The sequence below is a fragment of the Blennius ocellaris genome, assembly GCF_963422515.1.
Source record: "Blennius ocellaris genome assembly, chromosome: 9".
Taxonomy (NCBI): Eukaryota; Metazoa; Chordata; class Actinopteri; order Blenniiformes; family Blenniidae; genus Blennius; species Blennius ocellaris.
Genome location: NC_137658.1, coordinates 25,325,009 through 25,341,477, shown reverse-complemented (window position 1 = coordinate 25,341,477; position 16,469 = coordinate 25,325,009). Strand labels below are relative to the sequence as shown.

Below are 16,469 nucleotides of genomic sequence, written 5' to 3'. Positions count from 1 at the left end.
GTTGATTTAGTCTTGATAGAGACTTCCACTTTCTGTTCCTTTACACCCTTTTCATGCACACTCACTGGAGCACCTTCAGTCCCATGTTTATGTATGTAGTAGATTCTCAGTCTTTAGTAGTGCTGCGTTTTGGCGTCAAGCTGAGAATCAAATACCATTAGAAGTGCAGAACGGCTCTTTTTCAGCTCTGCACTATTTCTGTTCCTCTGCTTGCTTGGCTACACCAGAAACCTAATTTTATGTTGCGCTGACGCCAGATATATTATCCTCATCCGGTGTTACTTGCTTTAGAACCAGTGTCAAACATTGGTACCACACCAGTTGGTTCTCTGAACATTTCCTCACAAGTATAAGGACAACAATAAGGATTTTTTTCTTACAAGAATAAGGATTTCTATGATGTCCTAAAGATATTTTGCAAATAAATTACTTTCTCAAACAGTTAATCTATTGAGGACACAGATGTTGCATGCGCTTTAGTTCGTTTAGGACCTTTGCTAGCGTCAAGGAGACAAAGACCAGCGTGAGATATTTTCAGGGCACCTCAGTAGAGTGACAGCATGAATGAAGAGAGTGCATGTTAGCGGCAAGTACATGTGAAACATAGCTGCTGCCTCTTGTTCCCTCTGAGGGGCGCCACAGGTCAGTGGTTTTGACTTTGTTTGTATCTTTAATGCTTGAAGCACTCGGTGTTCATTATCTGACACTCAGTGAATTCCTTGGCAGTGACAGCTCGGCTCATATCCAACCGCAACTTTAAGTTTTAGTGTGTTGCAGCTCGGAAACTTTGTGAAGGTTTTTAAATGTTTATTAATATGCATCTTCCAGTAGTCATGTGGTTGTTTCAGGAGATTCAAGAGTCAATTTGTCTACTTGATGATCTTTTCATGAATGTTCCGATATGTATGCTGAGTAATCAAAATGATGGTGTTTATTATCTTGTGACTACAGCAACAAGTGTTTCGGCCTCTGAATACAACTAAGGCCTTGTTTATACGTCAACTTTTCAAATAAAGCTCCATGTTTTTTGCATTTTTGTTCTGGAAGAGTTCTGCATTTACACAACAGCATTTTGAAAGCAACATCTATTTACAAAGAAATGGCATAAATGTAGAAAAGTATGTTGTTTTCATGTTAGACCATTAGTTGGAGCTGTTGGTTGTTTTTGGAATGAATCCCCACAAACAAGTGCAGAGAACAAAATGCTATAAACATTAACAACAGCGAGTACACGGACATTCGTATGGAGCGCCGATAAAGTTGGATTATTTTTTTATATTATATAAAACCACCAAGTCCCAAGAGATTATGGACAGAGTCAGAGCCCGCCATTGTTGTCATTATCCATCGACTCGCTCATGTGTGAAAAGACAATTTCCTGCTGGCGTTGTGCGCAGCAGCAGCGTTTAAGAAAAGTCGCGTTTTCTCCAGTTGACATGGAGACAGCGTTTCACCTTGGAAGCCATTTTCAAAAGGTTGCATTTTCAGTGGCTCCGAGTACTGTAAACCATAAATGGACAACACTTTGTGTCAAGTAAAAGCGTAAACGGGGCCTAGAAGGACAACCGGCGATATGAGCATCTTTGAGAGACGCCAAAGCATTAAAGCCACATGATTGGGTCGCAGCCTCTCACAATCCTCTCTCGTTAGACGCTCTTCCGTTTAACTTGCTGCCGTGTTTGAGGTTTCCTCCGTCTGCTCCGCCTCAATGTTGGACAGCACATTTCACCGTCACACGTGTTGAGGAGTTCTCCTCTCGTCGGGTCGCGGCTCAAAGGGCCTGCAGCATGCAAGACAGATGTGGTGGTAATGTTTTGATCAGTGCTTGTGTGTCTTAGTTGATACTCTATAGACACTATTGTGATGATGTTTGCATGAAGCTTCAAGCACATCTGAGCCTGTAAGCATTACAAACATCACAATCTTTTGTCCCACTTGTGTATTTGCAGGATCTAAGAAGAACAAATTTGCTCTTCTTGGTTTCCACTGTGTTGTGGGAGGAGAATTAAAGGCTCGGGAGACCTCTGGCTTGGCTTAACGTTTGCTCTTGTTTTTGTTTCTTCTACAGTCAAAATGTTGGCTAAGAAAATAAGATTGCATGCTCTGTTTTGTATTTGAGTTGTTCCAACTTTTGCAATGACACCGTCAGCCGAAGCTTTGGTCTCACAATCACTTTTGTTTTGTTCAATTATCTGCTTTTAGCGCCATTCATCCTCGGAGCTTCTTCTTTTCCAAATGTAAATGTAGCAGATATATTTTAATAACTCGAGGAAGATAACGCTCAATTCTTCAATTAGTGGATTTAATTAGTGCCTGTTGATTTCCATCAATACAATAAAAGTTACACAGGAAACATTCATGAAAGAAGGAAGACAATAATAGCTCTTTATAAACTGTACTCCTCTCCTGGTGCTCTAAAAAGTGTTGTTCATATTTTATATCAAATATCTGTTATCTGATATGCCTTGTGCATTATAGCTATTAAATTGATCAGAGTGTAATATAGCTCCATGTTTGCCATGGTGAATCACTAAGAAGACGCTCGTGGTGCCTGGTTTCATGCGATATTGTTCAGACCTATTTGTTGCACGGCGCATCGGGCTACAATTGGAATTCTGTAGAACTGAAAGGGGTTGGGAGTTCCGCAGAGGGACAGTTGTACAGCTTGGACTGTAATACAATCTGATAGATATTGCTCTTGCACCAGAGCTTTCAGTAACAAAGCTCTCCACCTAGCCCTGATAAAATAATAAAAAAACAACCTATGGACTGAAATCAATGCAACGACACAAGCCATCTAAACACGGGGAGCAGTGATCAGTCAAACAGACATAGTGAGGCAGCGCTTCCCTCTCTCTGTTTCTGTCCAGTCACTTACTGTGGGTGGTGATGCGCAGTAATCTTTCCATCGTGAACTAACATTTCCCTTGCCAAGGGTTTATAGAGCGCACCACACACTTTATATGTTCTCTTCCACACTCTTCGCTGTGGTAGTTCATCTTCGGAGTATGCAATATACGATTTAAGTGCTTGTGGTCTCCTGACCAGGACATTGAACACCGAGTAGAACTGAGCACTGCTCTGGATACTCCTTCACCTTTCTAAATAAATGAATATCAGGGAAGTAGTTTATACAGTCTGTCATGCGTAACATACATCATAAAATAATGATCATTATGGTTTTTCCAAGATATTGTTAAAATGCCACATGTTGATTGCTAAAAGGTTACAAGTTGTTCAAGAATCAGTTGGCAGTGAGACAAAGCTACTGAAAGTTTAAAGTTCTGTACCTGTGGCCTCAAAGCAGCAGGACAACGTGTCGGCCGAGAGGGTGATCCAGGTCAAAGGTTGATGTCTGTGCAAGACATACAGTATGACTGTGTTTGAGTTTAGAAGTCTCAGTAGGTCTCCAATAGGTGCAAGATGAGAAGAACAGTCTAATGATGTGTTTGTATTGTAGTTGTAGAAGGCTTGGGATAACCGAAAGGACATGCAGTTTACTTATGGCATTTAACTGTAAAGGACAGTTTATGTATATTTAAGTGAATAGCATTGACATACATATATGAATAATAATAATGCATTGGATTTATATAGCGGTTTTCTTGATCCTCAAAGATGCTTTACATTGCATTATTCATTCACTCCATACTGGATGGTGGTAAGGTACTTACAGGGTTACATATATATATATATATATATATATATATATATGCTAACATGAATGGTGATTTGAACACCTAATGGTGTTGGATTGTCATAGTCTGAATTTCAAGCAATCAAACCACAGTACATTTTGATAAATCAGTGTGTGCACATCTCTCCCTCTCAAGCCGTCTTCATGTCTGTCCTGTGATCAGCTGGTGATCTGTCTCCTCTGCATCCCTCTGCTGATGAAAAGCATGCTGGGATGAGCTCCAGACCATGTCACTGTGAACAAGATGAGCAGTTTGAAATTGGATGGATGTGTGGTGGGTTATAGGTTTTTTTTGTGTGTTTTTTTTACTTTGTCTCGTGCATAATTGCATTAAATCAGGCTGCACGTGTCAGAAAGTCAGTAATGTCTTTTCGTCTTTTGGAAAACGGATGATATTTAAGAAGAAGACAAAGGATCATCTCTCTGCAAGACATGTTGAGTTTTTCTATCCAATTCACAGCAGTATTGATGAACATCTGCAACTTAATAGAATTTTGATGAAGCTGAAATGTTGTTGGCTTGAAACACACTTTTTTTTTAAATTTTTTTTTTATTCTGAGCAGGGGTTGGTGGGATAAAGTGTATGAACTTCGGTGCATACATTTTACAGCAGTTAACATAGCTACAAGATAATTGCGTCAAGCCAGCAGAAATAACAGAAAATATAAAGTAAGAAATTGCTTCTCTAAGACTGAAGCATGAATTTTTCATTTTGCCCGCGGTATGTACATGATTGCAGAAAGTAACACAATTTGGTGGCACTTAACTAGAGGATTATAGCCATCAATATTATATGAACAAGTTCTCCCCCAAGTTAATGAAATCCTTGGATGTATGCCCACATTACAGGAAGAGACCGATAAGGAGAGGATCTGATCTCTTGTTCCTTTGAAGATGAAGGGTCTTCTATTTGACCAAACACGTTCTGTTGCTTTCCTTCCTTAACATGGATGATTATTGGATGAGAACAAACACCTGTGACGCTATTAATTTCCAATGAAGATTATTTATGATGATCATATGTTCCAATGGAGAACACTTTCCATGATTTAGAGGTAGACTAGACCAGCAGGAAACTTTGTTATTACTACAACTTTTTGGACAACTACCAGTATTAGTATTGTTATTTGTGTTAGTAGCTGTTATGTATGCTGTCCGTTGAGGCAGTTTCTTTGATGAACATAGAGAGGAGGGCTTTCATAGCCTCGGGACAAACACAATAGAAGTACCATCTCTCATTTGGCAACTTTGGGGACATTTAGAAGGCAAGCTGTAGAGGACCTGAGGGTATACGTGAGGGGACAGAAAATGATCGACAGTCTGGTGCGTGGGGGGGGGGACAGAAAACATTTAGTGCCTTAAAAACCTTGAGGAGAACTGCATTATGTTGCAACCTGCAGCAAGACGTACATTTTTGATGAAAAAGAATTTACTGCACAGACGACGCCGCTCCCTCCTCTGTTTTTATGTCTATTCTGCTTCAGTCCAACTATAACACAGCCAAGGCAAACACGGAGCAGACAGCAGATACTTTCCACAAACATCTGCTGCAACATTTCTAATTTTTATTCTCTTTTAATTAGCACTATTTCTCCTCTCATGCTATTTATTAGTAAAGCTCAGGGACTTGTTTTGTGATTAATTCAGAGCTGTGATTATTTTCTCCTCAATGTCACTTTGGCCAGAGTGTACATGCTTGGTTTGGATTTGTATTTATCCAAGTTTCTTTCTCCAAGAAATGCGATGATTTCAGATACGTTTGAAATCGAAGCGCACAAGTTTTGAGTGTGAACACATGAAAACATCCAGTATTGATTGCATTTTAATTATGTGTCAATGGGCACTGTAATACAGAAAATAAATAGATTGCTTGATTTGAGAATTTCTATGTTGGTTTGCCAATTTTTTCAGCAAGTATTTGCAATTTGTCAGACTGTAAATTGAGGTTTCATCTGACTCTGATGGCTGCAATGGCTTCCAGGCAGTGAACGGCTTCTGGACTGACCGTCCTGCTTATATGTACAAAAGCTTGCTCCCAAACACAACAGATGTCCGCTTGTTTCCCCCTATATTTATTCCCAGCTTCCCTTCTGCACTGTGGAGACGTCGAGAGAATCATTGCAAGAGTATTCTTATCTTAACGTTTTTATTTCTTCTTTCATTGTCAAGTTAAGTTTCTTCTCCCCGCAGGAGTTCCGTGTAAAACAAGATGATTTATTTATTTGTTTAAGAGAGTCCGATATTTGTACTTCGCCGTGACGACAGCGGAGAGAGAGAGAGAGAGAGAGAGAGAGAGAGAGAGAACGGCAGCTATCAAAGCGAACAAAGAAAACAAAACAAGTGGGGAACGCAGTGCTAGGCTCAAACTGAATTTTGCTGCTTGTATTGTCATACCCCTTGAAAGCACAGCGGGGACAGAATAATCCTGACAAAGAGCGAGTGTGAATAGTCGAGCACTGAGTCATTGTTTGTAAATTAATAGATAAGACGATATGTGGAAATAAAGACGCTTTTCATACGTCAATTTCAATGGATTTACCAGCAGTGGATAATAGCAGATAATAAAATTGGTAAAAGAAATGTTCATGTTGCACAATGACATATGTTTATGAAGGAGTGATTATGTGAACCATTTTCGTCCCCACACCTCACTTCACCCCTTACCTGGCATCCAGGAAGCCCACTGCAAGGTCACACAGTGTCGTCAACAACATTTCTCTTCACAAATCTTCCCATCCCTTCGTCTCCACAGACTGACATCACCAGTGTTATTAAGGAGCATAAACAAAACACTGTGGGCTCAATGAGTTGCACTCCCTCGGCCGTGTCGCCTCCCTCTTCTCTTTGTTGCGCCAGTCTTTCATTTACTGCCGCCGCCTCTATATCACAAATACAGCCGCTTTATTTTTCTGCTGTAAACTGAGGCAATGTGTGTTCCTTTCTCTCCTTCAAGGCCTTCAGCGAGCACATGCTGAAAGCAAATGCTCAAATTGGAAAGCTTTTGACAAACAGACATTTCTAAGCACATTTAGAAACATTGGGATTTTTTTTTTTTTTAATTGTTTTTGATCAGGGAAACACATCTTCATTTTGCACCACACTAATCATTAATAACATACATAGTGGGTCATATGTGTGTGTGTCAGTAAATTGTGAGTGAGTCCATGGGTGGGAGGGTTAGTGAAAAGGTTGGGGATTGTTTTGTGTACTAATTTAGTCACATATCAAAGAAATATCTCACCTTAGCTTTGTTTGTTGCCTCAGGCTAATGCATCACAGCCCTAATTGAGCGTCTCTCCCGACTCGCCGCATCAATACAGATGGTTTTAATACTCAAACCAATATTATTTCAAATCATCGTCAAAAAGGAGGGATAAATCATTGACTTATGCCCAGTTAATGTCAGGAAATTGCCCCATGCATTTTGCTTTATTGACAGTCAGGGGGCCCGAAAACAAGTAATGCTAATGACATAATGTGACTGTGACCACACTGTCTCTCCCTCCCACCCTGCTCCCGTCTCTCCTGGCGGAGACAAACGGGCTCATCTGCACTGGATCATTTGCTGTCTCCTGATACGCTGTGGTTTATAGCCAATTATCTCCCACGATCCATTATCGATTACAGTGTTATCTTTCTTGCATTGCTTAATCTTTTGGCACAGTAACATCGTAGCTCACAGGGGGGCCTGGACACAAACTACTTAGCGATGGGAGCTCTAGTTAAGATGGATGGGTGTTCATTTGCTTGTAAATGGATACAGTTTAAATTCAAACAGATTCATGTTGTGTTCGGCATCGGGGAGAGGGCAAGGTGTTTTTTATTTGGAGCGATCCCTCTAAGGAATTAAAACGCACCACAACAGTCAATTTATCCAGTTAAGTGTAAAACCTCTGAAATTAGTCTGAATGACTGATTTCCTCTGAGACTAATACAATATTGTTTGTGTTTGCGTTCTTCTGCCCATCAGCAGGATTTACAGTGCAACAGGGCAATAAGTGTTTGACTGCATATTGTGTGATCTGATTTTTTTCTTCTCTCTGTTTGTGTTTTTTTTCCAGTTGGGTTAATAACTTTGGTCATGAGGGCCTTGGCCTTCTTCTGGACGCTTTGGAGAAGCTGCTGGACAAGAAACAGTGAGTTCATTCGCTGGACCTTGCATCTCTGTCTTATTATAAAACGCCAAGTTTGATTCAAATCAGCAAATTCCCAATGTTCCTTTTCTTTTCAGGCAAGAGAATATCGACAAACGGAACCAGCACAAACTCATCCAGTGCTTAAAGGCGTTCATGAACAACAAGGTTTGTACGTGTTGATAAAAGGAGGAGATCCGTTTAGTTACTGTGCAATTAGTGATCATGGAGACTTCAAACTTATTTGAAGTCTTATGATATGATATGATTGTCTCTGCAATCATGGAAAGACTTTAAAACGTGACTCAATATGACCTATCAGATTTTTTTTTCTATGTTTAACTGTGCAGTGGACTTAAGTAGCACATCTGCCTGCTTGTTGAGCAGTTTCGGTTCCATGATGCATTCACACACGACTCTAACTGTATGAGTTTGTAGATTGAGAAACAGTAAAAGCAGCAGCAGTGCAAATATATGACAAAGGAATTACAAATCCCCTCATGTCCCTCCTATATTTAAACTCTGCTTGGCTGTATTCCAGTCCTGGTCTGAATCTGGACTCTGACAAGCCTTTAGATAATGGGACAGTAAAACGAGGCTAATTTTACCTTTTGAAGCCCACACGCTCACATCTTTTAATTATCCCTTTTTGTGGGGAGACTGGCTCATTTCTCAAAAGTGGCACACACTTCAAGGATAGATGAACTATTGATATTGCTTCTCCTAGACTTAATCCCCACACGTGGTCATCTCGGCCCATTCCTTCAGTTTGTGGGAAGACTAAAACGTACGGGAGACTATAAGTATTTGTCCCTGTAGTCCTGTCCTGGATTGAATTAATTCATCACCGTCTCCATTTTCTCCCGTGGCCTCGTTGTCCCTCCTTAAAAGAAAATTAAGGCTAACTATAACTTATGTTCATGGAAGCTTTTTTTTTTTTGTAAAATGCATTTTTTTTTTTACCAGAGGTGGAAGTTCCTCATGGATCCCAAACGCTCTCATTAATTCAGACCCAGTGGACCATTTCTTTGTTTTACCTCTCCACCTCCTGTTTCTCACAGTATGGACTGCAAAGAATCCTGGGAGATGAGCGGAGCTTGTTGCTGCTGGCCCGAGCGATCGACCCCAAACAGACCAACATGATGACGGAGATCGTCAAAATCCTCTCCGCCTTCTGTATTATCGGAGAGGAAAACATGTAAGTTGAATGTAGATGAACCCCTTCATTTGTCACACTCGTTCTCCCACATCACTGGCACTTGTATGGATGGCCTATTGTACGCTCAACCACTCGCTCGTTTCTACACCCTCTGAAGAAGTAAGAGAATGAATTTGTCACAGTTTAAGGGTCACTACATGAAATAGGGAGCTGTGGTGTAATTTGCAGGATCAAATGAAATGAATGTGAATGAAACTCAATTTATGGTGTTGAAAGCATGAAACGAGGTATTAACGAATATTTTTTAAAAAGCAATTTTTTTTCCCACATAATCCACAGAGCTCCTGTGCACAGTTTGTAAAGCAGCATTCAACTAAAAAGCTCACACACACACAAAGAAACCTCCAATACTATATGGTTTAAGGTATCCTTAGGACTAAGATGATGTAAAACTAGTCAGTTACCACTTTTTTTCACCTTTAACCCCCTCAGATTTTCTCTAAAGTCTCAGACAGTATCAAAAGAGAACCTCTAAAGACTCTTAGCAGTCTTACAAGATTATTGCTTATTAAGATAGAAAAGACATCATCTTCCAAACGTGAAACTTTTCTTTTCGCGAAAATACAAGAACTATGGCCCGTTTGGATAAAAACAGTTGCATATGAAATAAAATTGTAAGGATTTTGTATGGATTTGAGACACTTGGGTACACTTGGGTAGTTTGACTACAAATCATTACCAATATTTAAATGAGAGCTACTTACAATTCCTTAATAATTAAAGAAAGCTGTTGATCTCTTTGGGGATTGTTAAACATGGCCCAGATGCGACATCAGACATCCATGGACAGAAAAGCCATAATAGCTTCTCTTTTGTCTGAAACAGCAAAAATCCCACGGTCTCCTCCCGCCTCACGACAAGGGAATGAATCCCCTCTCTGATATATGATTTGCCCAAACTTTACAGTGAAGCCAAACCCTGGTGGCCCATTCTTCCTCACATTTAAAAGAAACCAAAAGTTTTCTAGAAAGTGCCCTGTTGTGTTTTTCATGGGGCCCAGGTTTTGTGTGGAGCTCCTCTAAGGGGGGCTCACACCCAGGGCTGGAAACCACTGATCTCAACCTTCAGTTCTTTTGGCTGTTGTCAGTATTCAGACTGGAGCAGAGTAGGGTTTTTTTTTCTTTTTTTCCCGTGTCTTTCTCAGTAAGTCAAAGTTGATATAGAAGCAGTGCAAAAATGTTTTCTGCTCATGAAAAAAAACGAAAGACGTGCAAGAATGAAAGACATATAGTGCATCTCCGCTATGTTTACACGCACTAATGTTTCTGAAACAGCAAGCGGGAAGGAGAACACTGTAACATTAGTATTGCTCCAGTCTTCTCCCAGTGGGTAGCATGTACTCTTACAGAGCTCGCGCTCTGTGCATATCTGATTACCCACTGTGAGGCTAAACTACATTTCAAGATGACCACAGACAGTGCAGAAGTGTCTGCTGGGTCACATGGTCTGATGATACAGTTTAGTCTGTTTAATGTGTTGAACTACTCAGTGTAGTTTGCCACGGACAACCAGGCTGACAGCTTATAAATTGGATTTAGGGGAGTGTTTTTTATTGTTTCCCACAGGGCCAGACTAGAATAACAATGGCACTTCAAAGTCAGTCTGTATGCAGTGCTGGAAACAAACAAACCCACAAATTCTTTTTGGAGGAGCTGAGTTCAGCAATGTGTCTCATATCTCCGACCGTCCACCTCGACTTCCCCACTTGTCGTTCTGACCCTCACTGCGCATGGTTTTGCAAAATTTCGATGAGTTTTAACTACATTGCTATTTTTTGTAAGGTGCTTTACTCTAATTGTAGTTTATTTTAATGGATACATTCATATTTAGCTGCTACTTCTGAATATATTTGTATATTTGCTATACAGTGTTTTTCTTTTATGAACAAATAATATCCCAATTATAAATATAAACATTTATTTGTCCTTAGAATTGTAGTGATTATTTACATTATTTTGCACTCAAAAATATGTTAATGCATTGCACCGAGCATTTCCATTTAGGATAATAAATCCATGCTAATAAATCTTTCGATAAAATGTGTAGGCTAATTGCATGAGCCGCTTCTCCTCTAATAGACCTTTTTCTCGGTAGACATTGCAATTTGTCATAGCAGCAAAAGCGCAGGTGAAGCTAATATGATTAACAGACTTTGTTCCATTTAAATATTCCAATAAACTGTGCCTGGATGTACAATATCTGAACACTAGGGCCGACAAATCTATAATAAATACTGACATGAACTTTTATTGTTAATAATCACAGTGGAGTTATTTGAATATTGTGTTTGCTGTAGAAAGGTATTATTGTTGGGTCCAACACGTGAACTAAAATCACTAAACTAGACTCATAGCAGCCTCATTAGTTGGCCGCAGGTTGCTTAGATTTTGCCTTTTTTTTTTTTTTTTTTTTAAACTAAGGCTTGATGTTGAGATCAAGATTTGTTTTATGAAAGTCCTAAACAAGATGTATGTAAGTACCATAATTAGACACAAAAATCTTCCATGAAAAGCATGACCTATCATCCATCCATACATTCCTAATTTAATTCATAAATGGATATTAGTCTTTTCTGTTCAAAGTATTTTTATAATGTAGATCATTGGATTCAGGGTTATATTATATTATATCATTACTGTTGGAAATAAATGCATTTTCAATTGTTTGTCATGAATCCCTTCATACAGTCATAATAAATCATTTGACCGACAGCGTCTTCTGTTTAGACACCACCTCACCGCGCAGCTACATCTTGTATACAAACACGACTACCTTAAGGTGGTAAGGGGGCGGTAAAGCCGCCCTCACTCTGTGTCTCCGACACGTGTCACTCAAAGTATGCAGGAATAGGTGGAAGTAAACATGGCGAACTTTGCCGTGATCATAGGCTTACATTAAAATGTCCACATCCTGGAGGAATGACAGGCAAAGGAGCTGAGGTGTCACTTCCTGCTCTCAGAAACTTCCCCGCCAGCCAATGTTGTGACGACGCTGGCTCATGTTCAACACCCACTTCAGCTGACAGCATCAAAAGGGAACACGACAAGTTAAGCAGATCTATCTTGCCTGTTTTGAAGCGTCGTCTGAACCGGCTCTAAGGCTGCTCAGTATGCAGCTCCCTGTGCTCGCCTGTGACTTTGTACCCGCCATCACACAGTGCGGCCCTTCTATTTATCTCTGTCTGAGCCACACACACGCGCACATGCACACACACGCGCACACACACACACACACACAGTCACTGTTTGGGTTATTGGAAGGTACCTTATGGAGCGCGTGTGGTCATACATGCTTGTTCATAGATGAATTGACATTTTCCTCACTGAGTGAATGATTCTGGGGGAGAAGTGAATTAACGAAAAGCAGACAGAATTTGTAGACAAGGTGAAGAGCTGTTTCGTCCCCGCAAGAGAAGGACGTCTGGGCATCGAGGAGCTGCTTTGTCACAGACCTGATGAAGAGAACAGTGACTTCGGCCTTGCGGGAGCAGAGACCACCTGCTGCCAATTATCATGTTCACATATTGTTCACATTCCCGCTCACAAGACCTCCATTCGATTTTATTGCTGTGTTTATGTGTTGCAGAGAACTTTCTTATTGTGTCACTATTTCCGGGCAGAATTTGTCCAATGCTCCATTTAGCGTATGTGTTTCCAGCCTTTACAAGTACTCCAATCAGGCCTCCCTTCACAATAGAAGTATGTGAACATTAGTCTCGCTGTCCCTCCACTCATTTGCACCCCTTCTCACAAAGCAAAATACTCACTTACACAGTTGCTTTGACAACTGCACACATTTGCTGTTAAGCCCAGGTTCTTTTCAAGCATCACCTTAGTAACAACGAGATCAAATCAAAAGAGGATACTGCGGAAATAATGGAGTTCATTGCATACAAAGAGACAGTAGCATTTGTCAGTGACCAAAGGCGGGGTGAGTAAATGTCCACAGCGACGCGAGTGGGAGGATTCGATACATGGTGTTTGAGCTAAAAGATTGTGAGCAAATGTCCTGTCAGAGAGATGATAAAAGTGTTTGTTGACTTTTGTGTTTGCTTGCTCCCCTGTTCTCCGTTTTCTTCCAGCCTGGATAAGATTTTAGCTGCCATGACAATCGCTGCAGAGCGGAACAATAAAGAGAGATTTGCTCCAATTGTGGAAGGACTGGAGAACCATGAGGCCCAGCAACTCCAGGTGACGAACTGGACATAAAGCACACATTTTTTGTACATTTTATTTACTTGGATAAATGAAAGTGACTTTAATCGTCTTGACTTGTTTTACGAGGACACCATTATGCTGTCATACGCTTGGCAGGACGTCGTCTTTAGTGATGCAAACTGACTCAAACAATAAGCGTCTTGTACAGTGAACTACAGTGGACACATTGTCAAACACTACCTTCTTCTACATAGTCTTCATCAAATTGAGGGTCTTCTAATTCACTGAAATTCACAGTATGGTTCATCATAGTGCCAAAACAGAGACACGGTAAGTCACAAACACATTCACAACTTCAGGCAATTTAGATTCACCAACTGACTTAAACATTTATACATTTATTTAGACTGAAGAAGGAAACTGAAGCTCCCGGACAAAACAAACAAACAAACAAAATCAACAACAACAATAACAACATGGACTTTTAACTCACCCCTGGTTCTATAGTTCCTCAGCATCAGCTGTTCTCAGCTGCTTTCAGTCGTTCCTGTCTTGTCGTCCACTTGTGAACTGCTCAGAGCCTCAAGTGTCAGGTGGGATGTGATCGCAGGGATATGGGAATACACTCCATTGGCTTTCACTTTAAGAAAGCCACCTGCCTTATTGGCAGCCAAATCCCCTCCACACACACAACAAATGGTCTTGAGCTCCTCTACGGTTCGAGTCTTCCTTCCTACTTGCTCACATTTTCTCCTACTTTCACCGCCTTGCTTGTTTTTTTCTCACATCTTACAAATACTTCCCCCTGCTTTTTTTTTTTTTTTTTTTGATGTTGCTGTCAAGTTAGGTCTCGGAGGAATCCGTGTGAAAGGGCAACCGAAGTGCTACACCTCTCCTCATTTTCACTACTTTTCCTCAGCAGAAGGAAAACTACATAATAGCAGTAACAACACCACCACTTAAAATGTGTTTTTCGCAAAGCCAAAAGCGGGGGATTACTTAAGGAATTAGTTTAGCTGCAGGGATTGAAAAGTCATGAAGGAAAAGTCATGAAGGAAACTGATGAGGCGGGTGCTGGAGGAGAAAGTAGATATTCTTTTATTAGGAGGCTGTTGTTTTTCCTTTAAATTTTGCCATTAATGAAATGAAGCCCCGCTAATTGTGAAGTAAATTAAAATGCTTTGCTGATGCAGGGGGTTCGGGGAAATTAATAGACTTTTTATCCAAAACCTGTGATGGGCTACAGAACTACACTCCGCTAATGTGATTAAAATGTGTTTTTACCCTACTTCAGTCTTTACTCGTCTACTGAGCACGAGAGAAACTCCCAACTTCAACTTGAGAAATGTCCCGGCTGCTGTGCCACTTTTAATTACGGTGTTTGGAGCCCCTCCCTGTGCCATCACCGCTTTTCTCTAAGCCTTACACAGATTGTAACACACACACACACACACACACACTGCTTCCCGTTCCACAATACATAGCTGAGGTATGTCTGAGGTGCTTGATGTAAGTATCAATCTGTATGCAGGAGAAGTGAAAGAATTTTTCATGAGCTCCGTGGCTTTCCTCACTCACATAAGTTCTGTGAAGATTTGGTGGAGTTTCTTTTATGTGTCTGGCCTCTGGTGGATACAGTAAAATGTCAGGTTTCAGTGCACAGATCTTATTTCGAGGCCCTCAAGCTTCTTCTCAAACACGAAGCAGCCTGCCATGTTTCTGGCACTGGTGGCATCTTTTAATGCAACCAGCATGTGCTCTCCCAAGAGAATATCCGCGGCACCGTGTGCATCATACAGTCCCCCTGCATTTTCACTCTGCAACTGGATACACATGCATTTCTCGCTACGCTGTTTGAATTCTCCTCGTAAAAGACAGGGAAAATGAGTGCTTTAATCTTCGAGCAGCTACCACAGTGCTTTTCACTCAGTGCAAACTTGAGAGTTTTGGAATATTTGTATTTGACAATTTCCTGCTGCTTATTCCATTTCCTTTATCCCCATACGTCCACGCACACATTTTTTTGTAAGACCATCATTACGACCCATGACACCACAGAGAATCCGCATTGTTGTGATTCGTATCAATACCAGTCCAGGTTCAAGGTTTCAGGAGGCAGCGTTTCCCATCATCACGGGAATCCTCCAGCCTGATATTGATTGCCTGTCCAAGGACTACTATCTTTTACACAGCCTACTCCCCTGAAACACCTTACTACTCATTATAATTCATCAGTGATTTCCTCTTCAACTCCCACATCAACCCACCCACCCAGCACACACACAAACACACATTAAAGCTTTTTCTTTCCCGGTGAATCCATTAATAATGCACATCAAGTCTATAGACAGGCGAGAACTGTGCTCTTGCCCTTTTTGTGTGGCCTGGTCTCTCTGCCTTTGTCTTTCTCTTCTTGTTACTGAGATATCTTTCTCAACATTGGCTCTTGAGAAGAGACATCAGAGGACCAGCAAACAATGACCTCAAGACCGATATTGATGTGACATATTCCACACAATTTATTTTAAAGTGATGTTTTTTAGCTCGATCTCTTCTGCATGACTTTTGTTGATTCTGCATTTTTCTCTATCTTTGTGTGTATGCATTGCAGGTTGCTTGCATGCAGCTGATCAATGCCCTGGTCACCTCCCCCGATGACCTGGATTTCCGGATACATCTACGCAATGAATTTTTAAGATGTGGCCTCAAGAAGATCCTTCCTGTGAGTTATCAGACTAGCCGAGACAAAGGTTGTGTTATTTCCACGCACGAATCATGATTTGCTGATTTTGCCTTGAAAATATGTCCCAAGACGTTGACCTTGTTTAGTCGGGCCAGAGAAATCAGATAAATCAGGTATTTAAATCTGGACTGTATAGTAAGCGTATGCTAATTTAGAACATGGTGATGGATAATGATGTCTTTGTCATCACAAGAGGAGGTAGGTTTAGTTCAAGTTACTGTTGAGACCCTGTCACGGCGATTTGCCTGCTTTAAGGTTGTCAACATTAGATTTGCACATGTCAATCAAAGCCATGATTAAACACTAAATACGTTTCAGTCAATCAAAGGACTCACATCACACATCTGATACAAGTAAGAATAATTGTATTTGATTGAATTAGTAGTCGTGGAAGCTTGCGCCAAATGTGATGGAGTGCTAACACCTCATCTCACAGGCATCATCATTGGCAACCTTACACATCTTCACATGAGCCGAAGGCAAACCGGCTTCGACTCATCACTCAAGCTCTCATTTGTCG

At 40.8% G+C, this 16,469-nt stretch overlaps 1 protein-coding gene across 7 annotated transcripts in view; it reads left to right on the top strand.

The window, feature by feature from the left end:
• diaph2 (diaphanous-related formin 2) overlaps positions 1–16,469 on the top strand; it is a 391,722-nt gene that overhangs the window by 112,586 nt on the left and 262,667 nt on the right. For all 7 annotated transcript variants that reach the window (XM_080502643.1, XM_080502646.1, XM_080502644.1 and 4 more), the window contains 5 exons: positions 7,759–7,833; positions 7,929–7,998; positions 8,892–9,028; positions 13,131–13,239; positions 15,818–15,928. In XM_080502643.1, coding sequence (XP_080358769.1) covers positions 7,759–7,833; positions 7,929–7,998; positions 8,892–9,028; positions 13,131–13,239; positions 15,818–15,928 — 502 coding nt within the window. The remainder of the gene's footprint in view (positions 1–7,758; positions 7,834–7,928; positions 7,999–8,891; positions 9,029–13,130; positions 13,240–15,817; positions 15,929–16,469) is intronic.